Raw genomic sequence first — 24,253 nt, forward strand, 5'->3', positions numbered from 1 at the left:
TGAAGATTACTGAAAACAAAAGGAGGAAAAAAATTCTGACATTGGAGTAAGTCTATCAAAAAGAAAAGAGTCCACCAAAAAAGAATGAATAAATGATGAAGGCAGATTGCAAGAGAAAGAAAAGGTGAGAAAGGCATAAGAAACAAGAACTGAAGCCACCTCAAGGCCTGCAGCAGGAGAACAGTGATTATAGATGCAAAGAATTGGAGTCCAGGCAACAACAGTCAAGAAACAGAAAAAGCAGAATTAATGAAATCTCTAAGTAGGAATGCAAAAAGAGAAGGAATCTTAATATGCTGAGTGAATGATACAGAGTTATAGCCTGCAAATCTGCAAAAACAAGAAAATAACCAAGGAAAATGTTTTAAAACTTCTCTATGTTCCGACTGTTTTCTGCTAGGTATGCCACACTTAGAATTCAACAGCATACCATCTCATCCAGGTTAAGACTGTCAAGACAGACTATTCCAGAAGGTTTGTCAGAAGAGAATCCTCATTCAAGCACTCCAAACTGTCATCTGGTGAAGCCTTTAGCTACCTGGTGAATCAACAGGAAGACAAGGAGCTCCAGAAGGCACTCAATTGTAAAATTTGAAGTTTACTGGCTAGGTATCACCTTCATCCAGTAATTGGTTGACTGATCTTTCACCATTGAGTACATGTGAGAACAAAGGAGGGTTCAATGAGGTACCCGATTCCTCCTCTTCTGACCAGGCACTTCAGTCTTGCCTCCAGTAGGTCAGAATACAAAAGACCTTTGACTTCCACAAAACCCTGCCCTGTTGTATTCATCCAAGCGCTACCATATTCCTTGATTTAAAGCTAAGGTGGCAAAATGAACTGCAGACCGTGAAATCACACAAAAATGCGTTCCTCTTACTCAATCTGTTCACTTTGGCTTATCTGCTCACATGCTGTCCCAAAGCATTTTGACTTCACGGCTACCTGTGTTAGGCCAAGGCTGCTAGCTGGAAGCTGACAGGTACTGCCTCCCATGCACTCTGCCTTATCAACTTCCCTGAAGGCTGGCACTCGGTGCAAGGGCAACAAGATTCACATGAACGTCCTACAAAAAAGGCACACCCACATCAACAAAGCCACCTTGCCCAAACCCGGCGGACTCGTCGCTCAGCCCGTGGTCCGAGCCGCAGCCAGGGATGGAGGCAGGCGGCCCAGGAGGCGGCAGGGGCCTCACTTACTGCCCTCCCTCAGGGTGGCTGCGGGCCGGGGCCGCGCTCCCGGCACGGCCCGGGCACAGCTCTGCCGTCCGCGGGGCCGCCCCCACCGGCAGGTGCCCGCCCGCCCCGCCGCGGCCGCCCCGCGCTCACCCGGCCTCCCGCATGACGTTGCTGTCGCCGCAGTCGCAGGCGCCCCCCGCCTGGCTCCGGAACATGTTGTAGTCGTGCCCGGCGTGCTCGCCCTGGTGGAAGCACTCGGCGCACAGGCTCATGCAAGGCGAGATCCCGCACGTCCGGCACCGGTAGGCCACGAAGTTGGCGGTCCAAACCAGGCCGCATAGCGTGGCGGGGTCGTAGGCCCGCACGGCTTGCACGAAGCTGTCCCAGGGCTCTCCGCCCGACAGCAGGCAGCGGCACCATTCCAGCGCCTCGCCCGCCGCCTCGCCACCGCCAGGGCCCGCCGCCGGGGCCAGCACCCGCTCCAGCAGCGCCCGCAGCTCCGCCGCCGCCGCCGCGCCGCTCTCGCCGCCCAGCGCCGCCTTCAGCCGCGCCGCCGTCGCCCGTTTGTCCCTGCTGCTGGCGCCGGCCCCCGCCATGACGGGACACCGAGGGGCCGTTACGGCCGCGCCGGGCTCCGGCTCCGCGATCCCTCCGCCGCCCTCGCTCACCGCCCCGCGGCGCCGCCCTCTCGCGATAGCCGCGGCACCGGCGCCCTGCCCGCCGCCCGCGCCCCCCTCCCGACACCGCCTCTCCCCTCCCCTGACACCACCCTCCTTTTCCTCCGGCCCTGCCCTCCCGCCGCCCTCCCAGCGCGCAGGTGCGCGCCCCGCGCCGCCGCCACACCAAATGTCGCCGCCCGCCGGTCCGAAACTTCACGTTCCCGGGGTCCCGGCAGCCGCGGGGAGCATGGAGGGTACACCTGGGCCGGCCGGCGGCCCCGACGGCAGCGGAGCTCGTTTGTTACCGAGCCGTGCCTGCAGCGAAGCGGCTGCCGTGAGACGCCCTGCAGCCGCCTGTGTATCCTGGCCACAAGGGTCTCGCCGGGCTCAGGTGGTGGCGGCTTTGAGGGCAGGAGCAACTGCGGGGAGTGTGGGAGGCACCTCTGAGGCTTCGGGCCGGTGGTTCTGCCCTCGCTGCCATCAAGGGGGTGTGCTGGGGGTGCAGAGCAGCGCCGGGCTCCGGCGGTAGCACCGCACCCCGGGGTGTCCGCAGAGCCGCGCCCCGAGGTACCAGCGTGCGGCTGCCTGCGCCCTGCTGCCAGGAGAAAACGCATGTGGGTGCGAGTTAGCGTGTTTCGCACACCGATCGGCGGTTTTAAACCTCGATAAATAGATTTTCAACTATGCAATGGAAAGCCTTATACGAAAAAATCTATTCCTAAATGAGAGTAACCTTCTACCCGACAGCTACGGGCCTCGAGGCAGCTGCCTCTCTTCTGGCTTTGCCTGGGTTTCCTATGGCTGCCCGTCTGCTGGCGGCTTGTGTCGCGTTGCGGTTCCAGGCGAATGTTACTCTTCTCTCCACGACTGATTTTCCTAGCGCACTGGCAAATTCCAGTTCCTTGTTCTGTCCCTAAGGGCACTCAGGAGCGGGACCACCGAGAAAGCCCGGGCTGCCAGGTGTGTCCCCCGGCGGTTTCTCAGGCACCGCTCAGCCGTGACACGTAAGGCTGCAATAAAATAGCTCGTGCTTATAATACATGAGACCAAAGCTCGCACTTTTTAACGACACACGGGGAAGTTCCCTGGCGTTTCATTCCCGCAGGTACCCGTCAGCCCGGGAAGGGGCGGGGCGGTGCGCGCCGGGGGCGGGCGGCGCGTCGGAAGTGCGCGGCGGCGCTCGGAGCGGCCCGGCCCAGCCCGGCCCAGCCCGGCCCGGCCGAGCTGCGGTGAGTGGGCGCGGTAGCGAGCGAGGGCCGGCGGAGGGGGCCGACGGTGCAGGTGGTGGCGGTCGCTGGGGCTCAGCTCCTGTCCCACTTAAGGCTGAGCGGCGGGCGGGCCCGAGCAGTAGAAGTGGAGCCCAGGGCCTGAACTCCGGGAGCCGGAGAGGAGAGGCGCTGCCGCCGCCCGGGTCCGCGCTCGTTCACCATCATCGGTGCGCCGCCAGCTGCGTCCCGGGAAACAGCAGCTTGAAAACACCCGGGAGATGCTGATGTGTACCAGGGAATTTTAAGTATGAAATAATTTAAGATCATACGTATTTATTTATATTGTTGTAACTGATTACACGTTATTTTCTTTAGTTAAAACATAAACATGAAGAAATTGAAGCTTAAAGAACTGGAAAGCTGTCTTCAACAAGTTGATACTTTTGAAAATCCAAAACTACTCCTTGAACAGTATCCAACAAGACCTCATATTGCAGGTAGAGGTGACCCACACCACTGTTTTCTCTTTTACCAATTCATCGCTTTTAATTAATTTTTTTTTTTTTCTACTGCGTTGTCTCCTTTGCAGGCTTTATACTAGAAGTAGTTAAGAAAGTATATCCAACAGGAATGTGTATAGTGGTATTCCGGTAAAGTCTTTGTTTGAAGAATGCAACCTACGACAATGTCCAATCCAAAAATCAAATTAGTTAATCTAATAGATAATGTTGTGATAGAAGCAATCTTAATCTGTAACTGTAGAAGCTGAAATGGAGTCATGACCTACAAAACTAGTAAAAGTGTATATACACTATACAATCATCTACACCTTAATTATGCTCTTTTCCATATTTTATATCCTTCTATTGTTTTTCCCCAAAAATGTTTAGAGGCATACTTTTTCCACAAGCAATACTTAAAGCTCTATCTCTCCGCCAAAGATCCACAGTTTGTAACTTGTCAAAATGTTTTTGACTCTTCACATATAAATGAAAAAGAGAATTACAGGCAGTGAGAACATCAGTTTAACTAAAGGGGCAAAATTAAAGAGTTTTCTGAAGACAGAAACAGCTTTTCTTGATTAATCATGTACATATTTGGTATTATTGACCTGTTTGGTTTTTTTTCCCCCAGCATGTATGCTCTATACAATTCATAATACTTTTGATGATATTGAAAACAAAACAATTGCAGATTTAGGATGTGGTTGTGGCATGCTCAGCATTGGAAGTGCAATGTTAGGAGCAGGGTAAGTATTTAATATTAAGTTCTGGTTATATTTCTTTCTGGCATAGAAGAGTAGAAAGTAAGATTAAAACATAGCAATGCTGAACTAAAACATTTTGGATTTATAATCTGGTGCATAATCAGGCTATTTACCAAATTTTGACCATCAATAACGATGGACAGCTGTCCTGAGTTTGGAAGTCATTTGCTCTCCCCATAAGCATTAAATGAACACATGAAACTTCCTTAACAAAATTTAGATTTATACTTGGGAAAGGGCAACAGAAGTACTTGAATTTTTATCAGCACTGAATTTTTTATGTATGCTTGTTACATTTCCTAGATAAAACAAGTTGTGTACACAGATCCCTTACTGTAGAATTTAAACACCATTTTAGTTTGTAGTAGACTAATATGTGACTCTTTTCTCAATAGATTCTGTGTGGGGCTTGACATAGATGCAGATGCACTGGAAACATTTAATAGCAATATTGAAGACTTTGAGCTCACAAACGTCAATATGGTTCAGTGTGACGTCTGTTCTTTATCTGACAGTATGTCAGATACTTTTGACACAGTTATTATGAACCCTCCATTTGGTACCAAGCATAACAAAGGTTGGTAATTGTGAAGCTCAGTTAGAAATTAACACAAACGAAACAGCCAGGGAAATGCTTTCAATGAAACATCTTCCTTCTTTATTAATTGCGTATTCTAATTTCTTAATGTTTTGTTTATCTGGAATCAGCTTCCTAAGATTAGCAACTTCAACATTGTAACTAACGGTCACTGGGGTTTGAAATAAACAATACTAGATATTTCATCTCCCTATCATTTTTATTTTATTAAAGCAATTGAGTATATTTTAGAAATACTTTCTGTACCTTAATGTATTCAGTGCTGTTTCTCAAGTAGCTATTATTCCAGAAAAAATTAAGCAGGTCTTTGAGCTTCCATTTAACAATTCTAATAATTTAATTTTCTTTTAGGAATTGATATGATTTTTCTGAAAACTGCTCTACAAATGGCAAAAACAGCTGTATATTCCCTTCACAAAACTTCAACACGACAGGTAAGTTCTTCATTTTAGCAGGGCAAGAACTAACCAGATAACAAAATATTTGGCTATATAGATGTCTGTAGCTTCACTGATTTGCCAACTACTTTGTGGGGTATGTATGGGATAAATACTAATTACATCAAATAACTGCAGTCTCACATACATCAAGATAATTATGTGATCTAATGCTTTGGCTTGAAAATCAAAAGCATAGGAGACTGATTAAGTGCAGAGGTGTAGGTGTTTATAAAACAGATAGTGTAAAAATGAGCTTTTAAAATTATCTACTATTGTAGCACATCCAAAAGAAAGCAGCAGAATGGGAAGTGAAGATGGAAGTCTTAGCAGGTAATATATATTTATTTTTAACAGAAAAAAAACCCAAAACTTTTTCTACATTATCTCTAACACTACCAGCCAGTCATAACAGCCCAAGATAAATTTAAGTGTGATTTAAGACAGAAATGACACAGGTCTTTCTCTCTTTAGCAGACTTTTTAAAATTATTTTTTTAAATTTTTTGCTACCTGGCTAGAATACAAGCAGGCACTTAATAAAGCTCTGAGAAATATGTATTCTGTGCAGAATTAGGTTTGTTCCTGGACTAGATTTTGTCTTCAAGCAGAAGTTACCTCTCTTACTGCTTCTAAGGGTGTTGCTGAAAAAGAAAAGCAAAGCACAAGTCAGTTCTCACACACAAAAAAAGCATCCTGTCCTTAGCCACCTAAATATTTTCGCCAGTTAAGTATCTTCCTAGTTCTTCTGCTAACCAGCTGCCAGATGCTTTTACAGTCATAGAACTTGAGATGTGAAGTTGCACAAGTGCTTGAAACACAACTGCATTTCAGCCATCCACTTAACTGCCTGATGTGGACAACTTCAATGTTTAGTCATCATGTAGTGCAGAGATAAAACAGGTATGACAGGCCAGAACAGATGCAGACATTAGAAAGAGAACTACATGGCTGTAGGGCTTAAGTGACTTGATTACCATTCTAGTCTAACATGTATCCTTTATACTCTTCACAGAACTTAGGTTTGACTTACCAGCATCATACAAGTTCCATAAGAAGAAATCAGTAAGTATAAAAAACAACATAACTGAGAAAATACTGAGGTAAATAAATTCTCCTTAATGGAATTTAAATTTTAGGGCCATATGTACTTGGATGAAGAGTGGTCACAGCATTCAGTCACATCACTGCTGTTACTCCATTTTGTAGCTCAACAGGGAAAAGCATCATGGTAACGCCAGTCAAAGCTATACACAAAGATTAAAGCCAGCACTGCAGTTAGATATGATAAAGCTAAGGGTAGCCTCCTTGACTCAACTCCTAATAGCTCTTTGCTCAATCCTATCTGCAGCTCAGACTTGAGTGAATGCAGTGCTGAAGGCCACAGTAACAAGGATGTTACAGCAGTAGCATTATTTCAGAGCCAGCCTGGGGATAGCAGGAGGAACTCATGCACTTCACCCCACTGTTAAAAGATGCAGTCAAGACACTACAGTATGGAAGCCTAAGCCCACAGCAAGTTCCTTGCTACTAAATGCTGGCCTGGAAACCATGTATCCCCATCTTTTACCATAAGGAAAGTAGAGAGGAGAGTGAGCAATAGTTGAACAGTTAAGTATGTGGAACAGCAAAGAACAGAAGCTTTAATCAGCTGCTGACTATGCTCTTGGTGAATTGAACTTAAAATTATTTAAGTCTGTCCTTATCTTTGCTACTTCACAGTTGAAACATTATACTGTATTAACCAGGCTTCAGCAGAAAGCAGTTTTAAGTTCTGAATTTATTACCAGCTGCTATTAAACATAACCACAAGATTACAAAGTCCAAAACCTTTTACATTTGAATGTGATGCCAGAAAAATTGAGAAGATCTGACAGTATAAACAAAACTATAAATAGAAAAGTTTTCCAGGGTTTTATGTTAGCAGTAAGCATGCTTCTTAAACAAAAAAAAGCTGTAACGCAATAAAATGAAACTTTTCTCTAATTGTAGGTTGACATTGAAGTGGATTTCATTAGATTTTCTGCCAAAAAAGTCCTGAACTGAGGCACGTATTTAAAAATCTATTGAAAATGGAACAATAAAACCACTATTTTTTAAAATTATTTTATTTTAGTATTACTGATTGCCATCTCCATTTTCTGTTTTCAGTTGTTTTGGTGCAGGTTCCTCCTTTTCTGTTTCTTCTAGTGGTCTCTTCTTGGGACTTGCTGGTTCTGCAAGATTGAATATGTAGTCACTTAGGGTAAAGGAAAGCTTTGCCTGAAATCTGAAAAAACCCAAACTCTTCCCACCACGTAAAGTTTCAGTTCCAGTTATCTACAGCCACAGCTCCACTAGAGGGTTTGCTTATTACTGTGACTAAAGCTTTTAGATGTTCTAAAATGCCCCATTTGAAGAGCTTCACCCCTGTCTAACTCCACAGCAGGAGGGCAGGTAAGCAAATGAAGGCGTAGAATCTACCAGGAGTAGCGTTTACTGGGTTTTAGTTAAGCAGGTGCTATATGTAATGAACAGAAACTTAGCTCTTCCTCTGCTCCAAGCTAAATACTGACAGGCTGAACTATTAAATCTTTCATATCCTTAAAGGAAAAAAAAACCACCACTCAAGATACTGAGTCTGTACAGTTGTGTAATGCTGCTGACAATCACCGTGTCAATGCATAACATTTTAAACAACCATGCAGTATAGCCATATCTATATACTACTATATTGATAATTACTATCTACCTAGTAGTTATCTTAATATGCTTTTTGGACAGTTGTGGAAGGAATCAAGCACAAGACTCCTAAGGCAGATACTGTCAGGAGGGCAGAAATGCTACAAAGCAGAGCCAAATCTGAAACATTTGTAAGAAACATGAGTATGTGGAGCTACTTTCTGCAAAAGTACTGAATAAGCTGCATCAAGTGCACAGAATGACATACCTGTTTTAGTATTGTTTTCACCATCTTCTTCGTCATTCTCAAACTTTATTTTCTTGCCCTGAAACTGTACTTTTCCTTTTTGTGCACCCTGAGGCATCTTTCCCCCTCTTCCTTTTCCTTTAATTTTGCGCCCTGTGGAGATAAAAGATCAGGAACTTCGTATCATTTGTCTTTTAATCGGCCAGCTACAGAGACTGCTTTACAGTTAAGGTCAGTATGTAGTTTATATCGACTACTTAAGAGTGAATTTTATCCACCAATTCTAGGCCATTATAAAGGCTTAAATTAATAAGGGGAGGGAGAACCTTTTGTTTTCTGTTTCAGCAATTCCTGCTGATCATCCAGGATTTTTTTCAGAGCTTCTTTCTCTGCATCTCCTTCTAGCACTTCCCATGCAACGTTCTTGTTCCGGAGCTGCAGGTTCCCATTATGTGCTGCTTTGGCTTTTTCCAGAGCTTCTTTGGCAATATCCTTAAATAGGATAATTCCCTTTAAAAGAAGAGTGGCATTTACATTTTAATCTTACTGCAAAAACATTCAGCTAGAACAATGAACAATAATATATCCTGTTGAGTGCCTCAGCAAATTCATTACTCTTGTATGATTGTAAAACATGTCTAGACTGAAGCAAAGCCCACAGACTGTGCTAATGAACATTCTTAGTTTTGACCTTATCAGCTAACAAGGCTGAACCTTTATCTCTTCTTCTGAAAGAAGTTAAGGAAAAATTTTAATTCTCTAACTATTCTGCAATTTCACAAGACAATAACTTACTTGATAACATAACAAACATTTAATCATTCATTTTCAAACTTCAGTACAGAGACCTTAAGTCCTTTCCTAAGATTACTGACCTCCTTCGCACCTCTAACAAAGTGTATCCACTTGATTTCTCCGTGACCAGAAAACACATCATGGAGGTCTTCTCTGCACGTTTGGTCATCTAGATCACCAGAAAACTTCAAAAGACATCCTGTCTTTTCTTCCAGAGACTTCTAAATAAAATTAAAAACCTCCACATTATCACTGAAGAGTCAAGTTTGAATATTCATATTCCCCCCTCAATTTATTGCATCTATTAAACATGATAGCAATAAATAAGCAGTTGAAGTTACACTAATTCAAGCATTTTTCCTACATAACCTAGTTCTGCTGATGTCCAAGTCTTGTACAGTGTGTGTCCCCTCCTTTGAGTTTTCTTTGCTTCCTGTGATACACTTTTATGGAACTTAGGACTCCCTTCCCATATTAATTACACTCTTTGAATTTTACAAAACAGCCTTCTGAAGGCTGTTAGGTTGAATATTTACATAATACTGATGAAATCCTTAATGGATCCTTTAAATACCATAGAAGAACCATCATCTCAATGATGCATCCAGGAACACTCGGAACAGGCAAACATGCCTAATAACGTAAATTCAGGACATGAGCCTTTACACAAAATGAGTCTATTGAAAATAATATTAAAACACCATGACAAAACAGTCTAAGTTAGTTGGAAAAGCTGAAGTGACTTTCTAGAAAGTGCTCTATATTACAGCATTTCAAACAGACTATTCCATGTTAGCTTTATAAAATGTGGGTGATTTAAGAAACCCATACCATTTCAGCATCTGCTGCTTGTTTCTGCTTTTCTTCTTTTTCCCTGCAAAAAAGTTAAATTAATTATGAGTCAGTTCAAGCATGGTCAGGCAAGCAAGACACACACTTTGATTGGCAATAACTCACTGTTTAGCTCTTGCTTTTGCTTCTACTTTGTTTTGTTTCCTTTCTTCATTCTTCTTTGTACAATACTCTTCCCTTCAATAGAATACAAGTTAAAATATACTGTTATAATAAGTTTGTAAGACAGCAGTAGACGTAAAACAGTTAAAATTATTTTTCCAAGTTGAGATGCTATGTCTCTGTCTCCAAAGGTACATCTATCGATGTACAACAGCATGAAAAACTTCTCAGGCCAAGCCAGGTTCTTGTGTAAATCCACCCTGGCTACTGTTAATTCATATATCAGTTAAGTGGACTTACTTGAAAAGTACTATCAGCTCTGTGTCTTTGTATTTTTGATTTGGTATCTCTGTGAACTTCTTAGCAGATTCAACACTATCAAAAACTGCAAATATTGAGCCCTGTTAAATGATAAGAGATATTGTTAGAGTAACTGAACAGAATGTTGTCGAGGAGGGATCCCTACCCCTGGTCTAAATGCTCATCATTACCTTAAAAGTTCTCTGCAATGTTCTCCTCATTTGAATATTTTCAACTGGACCTTTATCCTCAAGCCATTCTTTGATATCATCAAGAGTAGCATCTAGTGGAAAGCCTTTCTGCAAGACAGCAATGAGCTTCAATTGTATGCCACAAAGTGACTCTCAAAAATTATAACCTCTATAGTACGAATTAATTCAAGCTTTACTCTCAAATGGTTATCAGTTAAAGTCATGCAGGACAGCACAAAGTAAAGAAATATTTACTTACAACATATACAGATCTGTTTTTAATTGCAGCCTTATACTGGTCATTTAATTCAGGAAGGGGTTTATTTGGAGATCTTCTGATTTTAGTTTTGTCTTCATTTATTTCCATTAAACCAGTCTTGGATTTTCTCAGTGCTTCTACAATAACACCAAAATCTTTTGAAAGGCGACTTAACCTATTGAGTAAGCAGACAGAGGTTATTACAAATACACAGCCAAAACTGAAGCCAGATGTTAAAAAAGAGATGAGGAACGTAAATGCACATCAGGAACACTTGGCCCCAAAAAGAGATGAGTAGCTGAAAGTTACTCTTTTATCCACATTAGTTGTACTTTGCTTTACCTGTTGAATTTGATCATTACTTCTAAAGGCACCCAGCCATCATCTAGTTTGATCTGTTCCTTTAGAAACTTGTCTCTTGGTAGATTGTGATTGCCAAAATAGTACTGCAAAAAGGAAGGGGGAAGAGGAGGAAAGAGAGATGTGTGTTTAAATTTTCAGTCTTAAAAGCTTGTTTTTGTCTAACAGCTTACTGCAGTAGATTGAGACATACCAAAATTAATTAATTTTTTAAATTAATTAATTAATTTCTCTGAACAATTGAGAATTCTGAAATTATTACTTCCTGCTTTAATGTGATACTTTGTAAAAAGTCAGCTGCAATGTATAAGCTGTAAAAACCACCAGAAACAAACCAACCCCAACACCAACAGTGTTTCATCCAATAGAATTAATGAGGCAAAGAGAGATTTCAGGAATGTTTAGGAAAGGAGCAAAGCTCATTTTGTTAACATGATAAGCATTCGTCACCTTGATCAAGCACTGCAGAGGCAAAAGTTACATTTGTCACCAGCATATTCAGGTTGTACTCCTTATTTAGGGAGTATGTATGCAAGAATATTGTATTTGCATACTACAAAAGCATACACACAAACTGGAATTTCTAGGTCTCATTCAAGAAAACACCATAAGATAAAGAAATCATTATTTTATACTTAATTTTTAATTTTATTTTATTTATTATGTTCTTATTTCAATCTTGTTCTGGCATGGGAAGACAACTCAGTTCAAGACAGACAAGTTAATCAGATTCTTTCCCTGACTAGCAGTCATCTAGCAAAGGTCAAATACTTGAAACCATAAGGTAAGTTGGAATATTTTCACCAATATCGTGGTGCTTTGAAAAGTCTGTGCAAGTTTTACAACAATACCTCTTCCTCTAGTGCATCTCAAACTCACATTACCAGAAGTCTAGTTTTGTCAATTATTTATATATAACAAACCAACAAAATACAGAGGTTGAGGAATCTCCACATTTTGTTTGTTTGTTATATATAAATAATGGCTCCATATGGTAATGGGCATTCACATGCAGCTATATTTTTGTCCTTCAGGAAAGTAGTTTTGTTCTACATGCCATTTAAAGCAATGAGCTCAGGTTTTTTGTTGTAGGGTAACCCTCCAAGCCTCTAGAGAGACAAAGAGTTAATCCAAAGTAGGCATATAAGTTTAGTTGGAATTTGTAGCAATAAATTACAAAGCAGTAAATCGTAATAGCAAGTTATGCAATGTGCTAATATTTTGACCAGCAGAGAGTCCCAAGGAGGAGGATATTTTCCCCACAAAAATTAAGGCACATAGAATTAAAATGCACTCTCCTCCTATATGCACAGGTAGAATAACCCCAGCAAACATGGTAGTAAATTGTTTAATGATTCACTTGCTATAGCACCTAAAACGCTAGCAAATTAAACTTTTTCTGTTATGTAATGGTGTTCTTACAAGCAACTCTAGACAAGTATAGCTTCCAACTTAAACTACAGTCATGACTATCCTAAAGTATTAAATACCTTTTACAGACTTGTGACATTTTTTAAAGAGCTGAATTAACTTCCAATAAAGTTAACTTCCAAATAGCCAAGCCCCTGCCTATGAATGCCCCCAAAACACTTCAGTCCAGATCCCAAACTGCAAACTGAACTCACCTCAATTTGCTGACAGATTTTGCTTTCCAAGATAGACATATTTTCACCATTTCCATTTTCAGCCATTTTTACCAGCTGTTTTGAAGAGAACAAAGAGCAAAAGCACTAAGTTTTGAATAGTACTTTCTACAGACTTACATTTATGTAGCATTGCATTTCACTGCAGCCTCATCTAAATAAGGTAACAGCCAAGTTCATTAGCCATACATTTATGTTTGTGAAGCAACTATTAACATGACTGCAGAACTCCAAGGGGAAACTGTGAAACAACTGGGGGAAAAAAAATCCCTTCACTTTGGTTGTTAGGGCAGCATTTGGCATTCAGCAGTCAAGATAAAATTTAGGAAATGCTGACACTTCTCAGCCTTATTTGTAATTTATCTTTTTCTAGGCACAGATCTTCAGTTTAGAACAACAACCAAACTGAGAGCCAGCAACATTTGTTTTTTAAGTCAAATCCAACCTCTCATCACTAGGCAAAACAATCACAGAAATGTTCAATTCCTACATAGGTATCATGAGAAAATGTTTCTCAAGTTTCTGTCTCCTGTTTAATCTTTTGAAAGTTTACAGAACTTACTGGAGGATGGAATGAAAACATTTGCATTTACTGACACATCCTTGAGATGTCTCATTCTCTCCTTTACAAATATGTCTTTACTGCAGTTCTGCTTGAATAGTGAATCAAGTATCTTTATAACATAAGACATTTTAACTTGGAAGTAACTTTACCTAACTGGCACAAGTGTATAACCCCAGTACATCAGATGCAGTCACTATGAAAGCAGCTACTGGCCAGAACATTAACAGAACATTAACAGAACATTTTCTATCCAGTAGCTCTTAAGATAAGGATAGAGTGTGAAGATTAATCCTTGAGGAAAAAATGTAGCTTTATGAAGCTGTCAGAAATTAGTTTGAATTCAGTTTTGAACTATGAAGCAGAGATTTCTTTTCTCCCTTTGAGCACTAACACACTTTTTAAATCCAGCAACAGAAGATAAAGAGGTTTCTTGGTTGTGCTATCCCAATTCATAGATCTGTGATCACAAAGGCTGCTGGCAAAGATTTTGCACTCATGTCTCGCATGGTTTACTGGGAGATTTGACCATACATCTTCTGCTCTTCTGCTACTTGCAGGGCAGTAACAGCTTTCAGAGCATTTAGATGACTGGCAACACAGAAGCAGGGAAAACTCCCCCGAGGTACCCTTGTAACAGGAAATTATGTTCTTCATCAGAATGCCCCACTGGCAGCCTTATCTTCTTATTTTAGTAGTTTAATCCCCCAGTAACTGTTCAGCCTACTGCAGTCTGCAGTATCCCCATTTCCTCCTCTTCCTGATCTCAAATCCACATTCAGTCCTTGGAACTTACTTGTAATTCTTCAGCACTGACAGCCTTGAAAGGTGCTGTGCTTGCACCTGTACCTAACACTGTAACACTCTTTAAAGCATGATTTCAGCAAGTGTTAGTTGCCAGCTATGCTGAGTGGGATCCATTTATCCAAAAAGCACTTTACAAAACCCAGGCCAGAGCACCCAAGCTGAAAGTTGCAGTTACTTCAGAGATGTCCCACATGAGCCACCCTGATTACAGGAGACTAATGCTTCACCACTATTCAGGTGCTGGTACTGTCTTCACACCCTGCTTGTGAGAGAAATCAGTGTTCTATTTTACATTATACCCAAATTTGATCTAATTTAACAGCAATCTACAGAGCAGTCTCTGACTCCTGTCCCAGTCTGCATCAGCCCAGGTACCAAAAATTCAATTTCCACGTAAGGCTCAGCTTCACTGTTAAGAAGAGAAAAAACCAAAGTCTACTTCCTTAGGAGTGTTTTCGAGGTTAATACCAAAAGCATGATCCAAGACAAGACTTTGGACAAGTTCTTTAGCATAAGTCTTATACATGGAAAAGTTTTTCTAAAAAGCATCCTTTCAGCTGCAAGTAACAAACTTCGTAGTCTTAATAGGGAAGACTAAGAAAGACTCAAACTTGCCATGCACTGAATTCAGTTCAGTGATTGAGCTCTAACCTATTTAGAAGAAAAGCAGAAGCAGCCTTCTAATTTAAGAGAAATTCTAGCCTTTGCACATGCTCACTTCAGACTCTTTAGCTCAGTCATTTGGCACAAGACAACTTCCAGATCAATGGTTTTCAGTTGCTGTGCAGCAGTGAAGACTGATAAAAAGCTCCAATGAACAGCAATCATAGTCTGAACTTCATGCTAAATCCTACAAAAGCTTAATAAGCTATACTGACTTGCTCCTTCCATATGCCAAAAGTCTGTATCAGTACCACATGAAACATAAAAAAACAGGTTAAAATAAAGCAAGTAGTCATTAGGTTTAAATTATACACAATTACAGTCAACCCCGTAACTAGAACAATTAGATCCTACATTGTATTAGCTAGATCATCCCAAAAGAACTCTCAAGTAGATTTTCCTCTTGCCAGAAATTTAATTTCGAGCTCTAAACAGAGTTTAGTTGCAGGCTGATTATTCTATTATTACTGTAATAGAGTGAAAAGCTTTTTTTAAATAAGAAAGCTTTCCTGATAAGGTAACATGAATTTGTTACTCATATTATGCCTCCTTCAGGAATCTCTGCATAAGAGGTTTGAGCCTGGTTTTTATTTAAGGGTAAGGATTAATTACAGCCACACATTTTCACAGACGTTAGCTTTAACAGATCTTTGAGTATAATCAGTGCAATGTATGAAAAAGAATTCTATTTAAGTAATTGAAATGTCGGCCCCTGAACTGTGCCCGGAGACCATCAGTTGGCTGTTGACACTTTTGCTTGCCTGCAGCGGCAAGATACCCCTCTTCGGACAGCCCCGGGAGCCGTGGCCCAGCCTCCCGCCCAGCGGACACCTCTGCCCGGCCGGAGCGGGAGCGCTGCCCTCTGGCCGGGCGCGGCTCCCGCGGCGGGAGCGATGCCGGCTTCGCTTCCGCGGCAGAGCCCGAGCCCCGCGGCGCGCACCGAGCGCCGCGGGAAGCGCTGCCGGCGGGAAGCGCTGCTGGCAGGAAGCGATCGCGGCGGCAGCGGCACGGCTGGGCCCGCTCCGCGCCTCCGCCGGGGCAGAGACGGCACGTGGTGCCCTGCTCCGGGAACCCTCCCCGCCTTCCTCCCGGCCCGGCCGCCGCGCCCCGCCACCAGCCCTGCCCCGGCGCTCCCCGGCAGGGCCGGACCCGGCGGGGCACGCCCGAGCGGCGGCGCCCCCCGGGAACCGCCCGACACGAACCTGCGCGCTCGGGCCCCGCTCCGCCGCTCCAGAAACCGCGAGTCGGCGCCGCGCAGCCCAGCAGCCCCCGCGGCCCGCCCGCCCCTCACGCGCGCGCCACTTCCGGGGCGGGGAGGGGGAGGGGCCACAGCGCGGCCCCGCCCGGCGCCGGGAGCGCGCGCGCTCGTGAGGGCCGCGCGTGCGGGGATTCCGTTCAACCTTTCTGCTCACAGCCTTTGTGCACTGGGAACAAAAAGTATCAACTTGAATTTGTACAGTGGTGGTATAGTCACATTTATTAAGTATTGCAAACATTCATTTAAACACTACAGATGTACTGTGGGCATCTATAGTGCTACAAACACGGGAATCACAGAAGTAAAAATTTTAAGCAATAGTATTGACTTTACAATCGATTCGACTTCCACATTACTTAATTTTCTAGTTTATAGGTGAAACAGTAAAACAGTGTCTACCATAGTACAGGTCCAGTAGGACAATAATTCAGTGTTTACATTCAACTGTTTTTAAAAACATACTACACAGATGGCTAAGAGATTCCTTGTAGGCTCCTGACCAGAGGTCAGAATCCTATTCCTCTTGCTGAGTTAATTTTCCTGCCTGTGCCCAAGACCTGAATGTAACACAGCTTGGGATGTGCTACATGAGTTAATTTAAAAGGGCATGGTAGGTTATTGTGAAAAATAGCACCAGTTGAAATTTAATCATTAGTCTGAACTTATTCTTCTCTCCATTTATTCTAATGCATTGAAAATCTCTGAGAAATTAGGATTCAACTGAAGTATTAAGCAGTAATTTCTTTGACTTTTATTTATGCCAGACCAACAAATGCTTTCCTGACAGGGGAGAACTAAAGGCTTTTTTTCCACTTTGCACTTAACAGTGAGGCCAAAAAGCAGCATTTGCTTGCCTGCAGGATGCCCAGGGGCACAAAGCAGAGTCCAGCTTCCTGTGCCTGTGCTCCAGCCCTGGAACATCAAGCCATCAAGCACCTAGTTTACAAGCAGTTGGCAAGTGGATGCTGAGGGGTTTGGTTGTTAGTCCTCACCTTGTTCTTAGATCCTTTCAATGACTCATGACTGCTGGTGACAGGATACAGGCCAGAATGAACCTCAAGGCCAGCCACAAGCAGCTGTTCTATGCTTGTGTTTTTCAACAAACATGAAGCTTCACAGGTACATAATCTGCACTTAAAAATTACACAAACACATTGAGTTCAATGTGGTTTCATTCAATACAAAGATCACCTTAATGTTCTCGTGATGTTGTCCTTTCAATCTCCACTTGCCATTGAGCAATTGTCAGCTGTGGAGATTTCCAGGAGAAGCAAATTCATTTTATCTCTTGCTCACCTGCTTGTCCCACACATTTTAAACAGCCTCGGAGTTCAATTCTCCACCCCTCTTTAGAGTCTTCCTGTAAGTTACACCGGATCCCTAAACGGATGTCAGTGAGATGGGTAACAAATCAAAACACTGAACACACACACAAGCTTCTGACATAGTGAGGCAACATATGAAAATATCTGTGGTGTACATATACACCACAGAACTTCACATCAAAGCCAGAGCTGAGTGCCACCTGCTACCAGCAGTCAAATGCAAGTCAGAAATAGCATAAAAATGTGAAAGAATTAAAAAAAAAAAAAAAAAAAAAAAAAAAAAAAAGCTGAACATGCAAAAGAAATATTATAAACTCAGAGCTTACTGCTTGGAAAAGTCCTGTGAAAAATCCAATGAAACCTACATTTCTTTTTAGATGGCAGTGCTGGTGTGGGAAGTTCCCACCACACCCTATGGCAGCCCTGTGTTGTCCTTGCCTCTCACACCAATGTCTAACAGCTGTTTCTGCAGTCATTTTATAAACTGGACTGGGGGATCAGTGCTAAAAGAGCCTTCTCTGTTCCCCAAAGCATTTCTTCATTTGGATCACCACTGTCAGGCCACAGAGTGTGATATGTTTGTCTGTAAATCACTTCACAAAAATCCACTTTCTACACAGAATTTGAAGATCTCATATTTAGTTTTGAGAGAAATAATAAATAAATCAATCCTATAGATCATGTTTTTTCTTCATGCATAACATACTTTGACAAGTTTCTTTAGTTGTTACCTTTAGTTGTTACCTCTCAAGTCGCAGTTTAAAAAAGATCAAATGACAGTAAACAAAACAGAGAAGTTTGAATCTCAGGCAGATGTTAATTTTCCAGTCTCTCTCATTTCCTCCTTCCATTCCACACAGGCACACATCTTGAATTGATATTAAAAAAGAGTTAACACATTAAGGCTTTTCTCTGAACAGCCCTCCCCCCACAAAAACACCCAAACTACAAATACCTGTGCATCAGCCAAAGATCTCATTGCAAAGCCTTGCAGAGTATTTTTTTCATTTCTCATTGGCAATGTCAAAGAGTGTGAAAACGGCAGAGAGAAATGCCCTTCTACTTCTCCTTCTGGAAAACTAGTGCATGCTTTTGGCCCGTGCTCTGGGGCTACTACCAACATTTCTTCCCTCATTCCTAGCCTAAGCTCTTTGCTCTGGCACTTGAAGGTAGAGTTAGAGGCATCCTGTAAAAGCCCATTTCTGAATCTGATAACCTAGTTATCCCAGTGATATTGCTCTGCATATACCATACACTTAGCTTGTGTCAATGATCCATTTCTACAGCTACCTTCAGAATACAAGTATTTCATCTTAAGGCCAGTAGTCCTTAGAACTGTATTTTGTTTGGCTTTTCTCATCTTAGCACCAAGTCATAGTTTCATCCAGTGATTAACAAAAACAAATCCATTTTTCACAGTAGTTCCTATGTTGCTGTACAAAGTATTATAAGAGAGCAATCTGAGAACTTCCATGACAAAGAATGATTGGACTGAAAAATATATGGAAATCTTGTTGCCACATTTATGTTTCTGAGTTGTTTAAAATGAGAACAAATTATATCTAGTTATTAACAACATGCACTAAGTGATTGTATTGGACAACCCCTCATGAGGTAATCAGTACTGTTCTGAATACTGCATCTGCTGCTTTCTGTAACAGCAAGATGTAAATTAAATGCTTACACATTATACACACAGACACAGCCATGTGACCGCATAGCACTGGGAAGATTACCTACTGCTTCCCATTTGTTCAGCTCAGGGTCGTATTTCTCAATGCTCTGCAGGTATGTTCCTTTTGAATAGGAATATCCTCCTGTTACATAGATGCATCCGTTCATAACCACTGTGCCACACTCCATCCTTCTCTCCATCATGTGAGCCATCTGCATCCACTCATTTTGCTCTGGGTCATAGCAGTCAGTGATCGTGGTCTGTCCACCCACAAAATAGATCTTGTTTTGTAATGTAATTGAACACAATCCATACTCTTCAGAAAGAAAGGAATACGGTACAACTCAGCACAATAACATTAACTTAAACTGCAAATACATGATAAACATTGGGCACCACTGAATGGAATGTCCTCATTGAGCTAAGGAGACACCTCAGGATTTTCTGCTACACTACAGCACCAGTACTCAGTGAAAATTGCTTTAAAAACTTACTATTATCAGATGTAGAACATAGAGAATACCCCTTTAAAAGTAACATAAATAATTTTTACCAAATGTCAATGAATAGTTAGATTTTACAGAAAGTTATATTATTTAATGGAATGTGGACATTCCTTAATTTTATTTATATTTATATAGTGATTTCTGTAGAACAGATGCTTGAAGAAGGTCTTCCTTTTCACTTTCAGAGTTTGGAAACAGCCCTTGCTGCCCTGCAGCTATTTCTTTTTTTTAATTAGGAATATGCCAAAAACCCCTAACTGGGCTTAAGGACTCCCAGGTACAAGTAATTAAATCAAGCTCTATGTTTGTTAGAGAAATTATTTACCTGGATGTGGACTTGTGGTGACTATACTCCACTCATTGCTAGCTGAATGGTATCTCTGGATTTTATCGTAGGTGCAGCTTCCCCTGTACCCATAGTGACCTCCAGCGACATAGATGACTTCATGCAGGACACAGGCAGTGGCATTTCCAACTCCTGTTCACAGTGTGAAAGTCAAACATGCATTCAGACTGCACGCAATAACAATGGTCTCTTCCATCCATAACTCCATTTCAAATGATTTATTAATATTTATTAACATTATATGCTTATATTAACATTACATGCAAGTATTTAACTGAATGTGAATAAAATAGATTTATCAAGAGACCAGCATAAGTCAAGAATGACTAAATAAAACTGCAGTAACCAATATATATTGCACATAATACAGCCACCCAATAGTTCACAGGATTTTTAGGCAGTAAGTAAAGTCACATTGTCTCACTGATTTTGGAATAGGCAATTAGTTTCACTGTTTCACTAAGTTAGAGTTGTTAAAAATCACTTAGATGGCAAGAGCAGACAATGGGATTTGAGATTGTTCAGTGTCTCGGGGTATCTTTTCTGATACTTTTAGTCATTCTCATAATATTATTAATGAAGCTATTGTATAAACAAGGACACAGACAGAATGGAGCCATTTTAACTCTGTCTCTAGGACAACAAAACGAAATAAAGCAAAGGGGGGTCTGAGCACCTAAGTAGTTTCACACTCATGAAAAATGGGCAAAACAACTGCATACAATATGTAACTCATAGGATCAGCATAGTATTTCTACTTTTGAAGGAAATAAAAAGTATTAGCAATGTCTGAGGAAAACATACAAACAATGGAGAAAGTTGTAAAAGCCTACTTTTTTATTTTATATATACATCCAAAAATTCTCTTGTACATAGAAAAATATTATGTTGCATTAACTTACAGTAAATTTTTATAACTAACTATAAATATTTGCATTCATTTATAAAAACGTATGATAAAATGTATAACTGTAGTACTGTTACAAAATAATCACAGAATAGTCTGAGTTGGAAGGGACCCAAAAAGATCATCAAATCCAACTCTTAAGTGAATGGCACATACAAGGATAAAACCCGCGACCTGGGCATTATTTAGCACCAGGCTCTGACCAACTGAGCTCATCTCAGAGTCAATACCCTTTGGTTAGGCTGTGATTTATACATTTTTAGTACATCACTAATTTGGCTGCTAGAAACAGGTATTAGTGCTCTTCATTATTCTCACACTAGAGATTAAACAAAGGATCCTGAACAGATGATACACAGAAATAGGAGGGAACTCCATGCAAGAAGTTTTAAATTATGACATGTTTATAAATGACTGCATGGAAAATCGTATATCAAAAGAATACAGTCCCTTTATTGGAGCTTGCTCTTTGACTGTGTGCTGAATGGACTCATATCCATCCAAACTACCTCTTATGGGTAGTTTTCTGATTTCTTTCTAATTTGAATAGAAATTTTACTCATGAAAGAAGGCAAAATTAAACTGAGAATATCATTTACTTTTCTACCCCCTGTTCTATGGCACAGCCCAGCATAACATTTGAATGCTTATGGTCATTTGGCTAGCGAAGACCTGAACCAAAGCCCACTAACATTAATAGGAGATTCCCATGGACTTCTCTAGAATTTAGATCAAATCGTAAATGTTTCCATGGCACTTAAAAATGACAAATACAAAAGAATTGACATTGGAGGCAGACACCATACAAAAATTTACCTACCTTTGATCATGTTTGCAATGGGAAGCCATTTTTGTATTAAAGGATCATAAAACTCAGCTTCTTGGACTGGAGCTCCCTTTCGGTACCCTCCCAATGCATAAATGCAGCCACTCAAGGAAACAGCGCAGTGGTAATACCTTGCATCGAGCATGGGGCAGCCTTCTGTCCATTCATCTCTCTCGCTGTTATATATCCACACAGTGTCAAGAGCTTCAATACTCTCTGTTCTGTAACCTCCTGTCACATATATGTCTGGTCCCAAACTAGTGACCCCATAGCTCTCTCTGGTGTGATCTGGCATCTCTGTTCCCTGGACCCATGTGTTGGTTAAAGGATCCCAAACATGCACTTCAGATAAGGGATGCCAGTAATATCCTCCAATTACATACATGGCTGCTGTGGATCTTCTGGAAAGACCTTTGGGATTGAGGTTCAGGGCATTATATATGAGTGACCTTATCTTAGTCTCATTGAGTCGGCATTTTTTTTGCAGGCTTAAAGCTGACCTCAAATACACATTATCTATGTCTAATTTGATGCAGCTCAGCACTTCACAGATGTCTTCAATTCTTCCTTCCACGTTGTGTGCCACCCACTTAATGACAGCTTCAATGGCTGCCTCTTCTTTAAGAACATTGAGATTCTCCCTGGAGAGAATATAAGAGAGCTTCTCCTTGCCAATGTCCAGAAACTCTTCCTGCTTCCACACTTCTTCAAACTGCCATAACAATATCCTTCTGGACTCTTTCTCCAGCTCGGAGCAATCATGATATTCAGCAAAGGAGTGCATCCCAATGCAGTTGTCAGTATCTAAGTGTCTTACCAGAAACTGCTCACAGGCTTTCTTTACTGACACGAACTGGAGCAGGTCTGCAGCCTGGAGTAGGCTTTGGACATTTCTCTTTGTTATCTGGATCTGTGATGTGTATGCGTAATTCACGAGAGCTTCCAGTACTGCATGGCTGAGCCCGGGAAGGCTGATCTGGTCTTTGGATTTTTCTTTCATATCGGCTGTGAACATGGCTTTAAAATAACTGCTGCAGGCTGCCAGGGCAGCTCTGTGGCAGTGGAAGATGACCCCCGAAGCGCACTGCAGGGTGATGTCGGTGAACAGCCCATCCAGGTAAAACGCCCGGAACGCCGCCAAGAAGCCGGCGGGGTGCGCGGAGTCCTTGTAGAGGTACGCGTACTCCTCCTGCCCGGCCGCGGCCATCGCCGCGCCCCGGAGCTCCCGCCGCTTTGTCCGCGCAGCCCGGCCGCCCTCCGGCTGCGGACTCGCCCGGCGCGGCGCTTACGGGGGCTCCGAGCCCGCGGCGGCCCCTGACCGTCTTTGGAAGAGGCGCTGCCGGAGGGAGCAGCGGGGCCGCAGCGACAGCTCCTATTTTGGTGCCCCGGTCGGCCCCCCCCCCGCGCACCCCTCCGCGAGGCCGGCGGGCCCCGGCGCCCAGCCCGGCCCCCGCGCGCCCGCTCGCCTCGGAAAGGTCCGGCCCGAACCGCTGCCGCCGCCGTCCAGGCGCTCCCCACCTCGGGGCAGGGGTTAAAGGCTGTCTGCGGTGGTGACAGAAGGCCCGGCCGTGTTAGGGACAGGAGCAGATGCCTGGGGAGCGTCGCCAGCTCGGTGTCACTCAGCCACACAACAAAGCGAGGGGCCTCGGCCGCCGCTGTCAGCGACCTGAAGCCGCTTCTCGCAGGGCCGCCCCGCGCTCCCAGGGCGCTTGGAGGAGCGATACTGGGAAGAGCAAGCAAGCTCTAAGGGCTCCCCCATTACCGGAGAGCAGGAGTCGAAAGGAGCAGCCACAGCTCTCCCCAAACTCCTGAATCTGGCAGGGTGCAAAGGACAGTAACAAATTATGCCCACAAATAGATTTCAACTATAAGTAAATTTTCCAGGAAGAAGGCTATTAGCTTTTAAAACTCCTGAAAATGTGATTCACAATTTAAGAAGTCAATTTTTTTTTCTGCTAGCAACACATTTTCTTTATTTCAAACACATCATCCTCCGGGTTCAAGCAGCTGTGGGCTCTCCCTCATCTGCAGCAGGGCTCAGATTCTTTGCATCCAGCAGCCAAGCTCTTCCTGCCCTGCCAAAGCTTTCCTAGATTGAAAGAACTGCCAGTAGTTTCTTCACCCCAAAGGAGGTGAATAATATTATTATTAACTAAGTGCCAGCAATACCCAAAAGGAGAAAGTTTGATACTTCCTGCTCGACACAGATGAAAAAGCATCATATTTTTCTTTTAATTACTGGTGGTATTTTTGCCACAAAGCCCAGCAGAAGTATGAACTAAGGAAATCCAAACAGGAAAGTGTACATGGTCTTAACCTTCTGCCATCCTTCCTCCCATGCTAACCCTGCACCAGGATTCAAACTGTCCCATGGCCTTTGCACAGTAACATGAGACAAAAATAAAATTATCCAAACAAACAAACAAAAAAAACCCAACAAAACCAAAATTTCCCTATACCTATATACATCTATGCCTTCCTTTTTTTCAACCCATCTGGATGCATTGTTAGCCTAGAGAATTGGAGTTTTGTACTGTAACCCAGGAATCACAACAGCTCTGCTGTCTGACCTAGGCCTGTCCCTCAGCTACATTACTCCATTTCCTTATCCAGAAAATTCTC

General features: G+C 42.6%; 3 protein-coding genes across 6 annotated transcripts in view; 1 reads left to right on the forward strand and 2 right to left on the reverse strand.

Annotated features, from left to right (window-relative positions):
- Positions 1–1,852, reverse strand: part of UBR3 (ubiquitin protein ligase E3 component n-recognin 3) — a 102,399-nt gene extending 100,547 nt beyond the window's left edge. The window contains exon 1 of the mRNA XM_053947540.1: positions 1,329–1,852. Within this exon, the coding sequence (XP_053803515.1) occupies positions 1,329–1,774 (446 nt within the window). The 5' untranslated portion in view covers positions 1,775–1,852. The remainder of the gene's footprint in view (positions 1–1,328) is intronic.
- METTL5 (methyltransferase 5, N6-adenosine) lies at positions 1,392–7,451 on the forward strand. Of its 3 annotated transcripts, none has more exons than XM_053947538.1 (8): positions 1,392–1,480; positions 3,421–3,542; positions 4,180–4,294; positions 4,708–4,889; positions 5,262–5,344; positions 5,629–5,680; positions 6,362–6,411; positions 7,339–7,451. In XM_053947538.1, the coding sequence occupies exons 2-8, from the start codon at positions 3,434–3,436 to the stop codon at positions 7,390–7,392; spliced, it is 645 nt and encodes a 214-aa protein (XP_053803513.1). In that variant the 5' UTR covers positions 1,392–1,480; positions 3,421–3,433; the 3' UTR covers positions 7,393–7,451. The 3 variants fall into 3 exon arrangements, with proteins under 3 accessions (XP_053803513.1, XP_053803514.1, XP_053803512.1); XM_053947537.1 differs by lacking the exon at positions 1,392–1,480 and adding an exon at positions 2,966–3,066; XM_053947539.1 differs by lacking the exons at positions 1,392–1,480; positions 5,629–5,680 and adding an exon at positions 2,856–3,066.
- Positions 7,109–22,649, reverse strand: LOC128790618 (lupus La protein homolog). 2 transcript variants are annotated; one of them, XM_053947527.1, is made up of 14 exons: positions 21,626–22,649; positions 19,878–20,030; positions 19,112–19,362; positions 12,739–12,813; positions 11,096–11,199; positions 10,754–10,928; positions 10,495–10,602; positions 10,304–10,404; positions 10,007–10,078; positions 9,881–9,923; positions 9,130–9,270; positions 8,581–8,764; positions 8,276–8,407; positions 7,109–7,562 (listed from the first exon to the last, which is right to left on the reverse strand). In XM_053947527.1, exons 1-14 carry the CDS (start codon positions 22,644–22,646, stop codon positions 7,465–7,467), a joined length of 2,658 nt encoding a protein of 885 aa, XP_053803502.1. In that variant the 5' UTR covers positions 22,647–22,649; the 3' UTR covers positions 7,109–7,464. The 2 variants fall into 2 exon arrangements, with proteins under 2 accessions (XP_053803502.1, XP_053803503.1); XM_053947528.1 differs by lacking the exons at positions 19,112–19,362; positions 19,878–20,030; positions 21,626–22,649 and adding an exon at positions 15,991–16,065.
- Positions 22,650–24,253: the final 1,604 nt, after the last annotated feature.

The sequence above is a fragment of the Vidua chalybeata genome, chromosome 7, assembly GCF_026979565.1.
Source record: "Vidua chalybeata isolate OUT-0048 chromosome 7, bVidCha1 merged haplotype, whole genome shotgun sequence".
In the NCBI taxonomy this organism is placed as follows: Eukaryota; Metazoa; Chordata; class Aves; order Passeriformes; family Viduidae; genus Vidua; species Vidua chalybeata.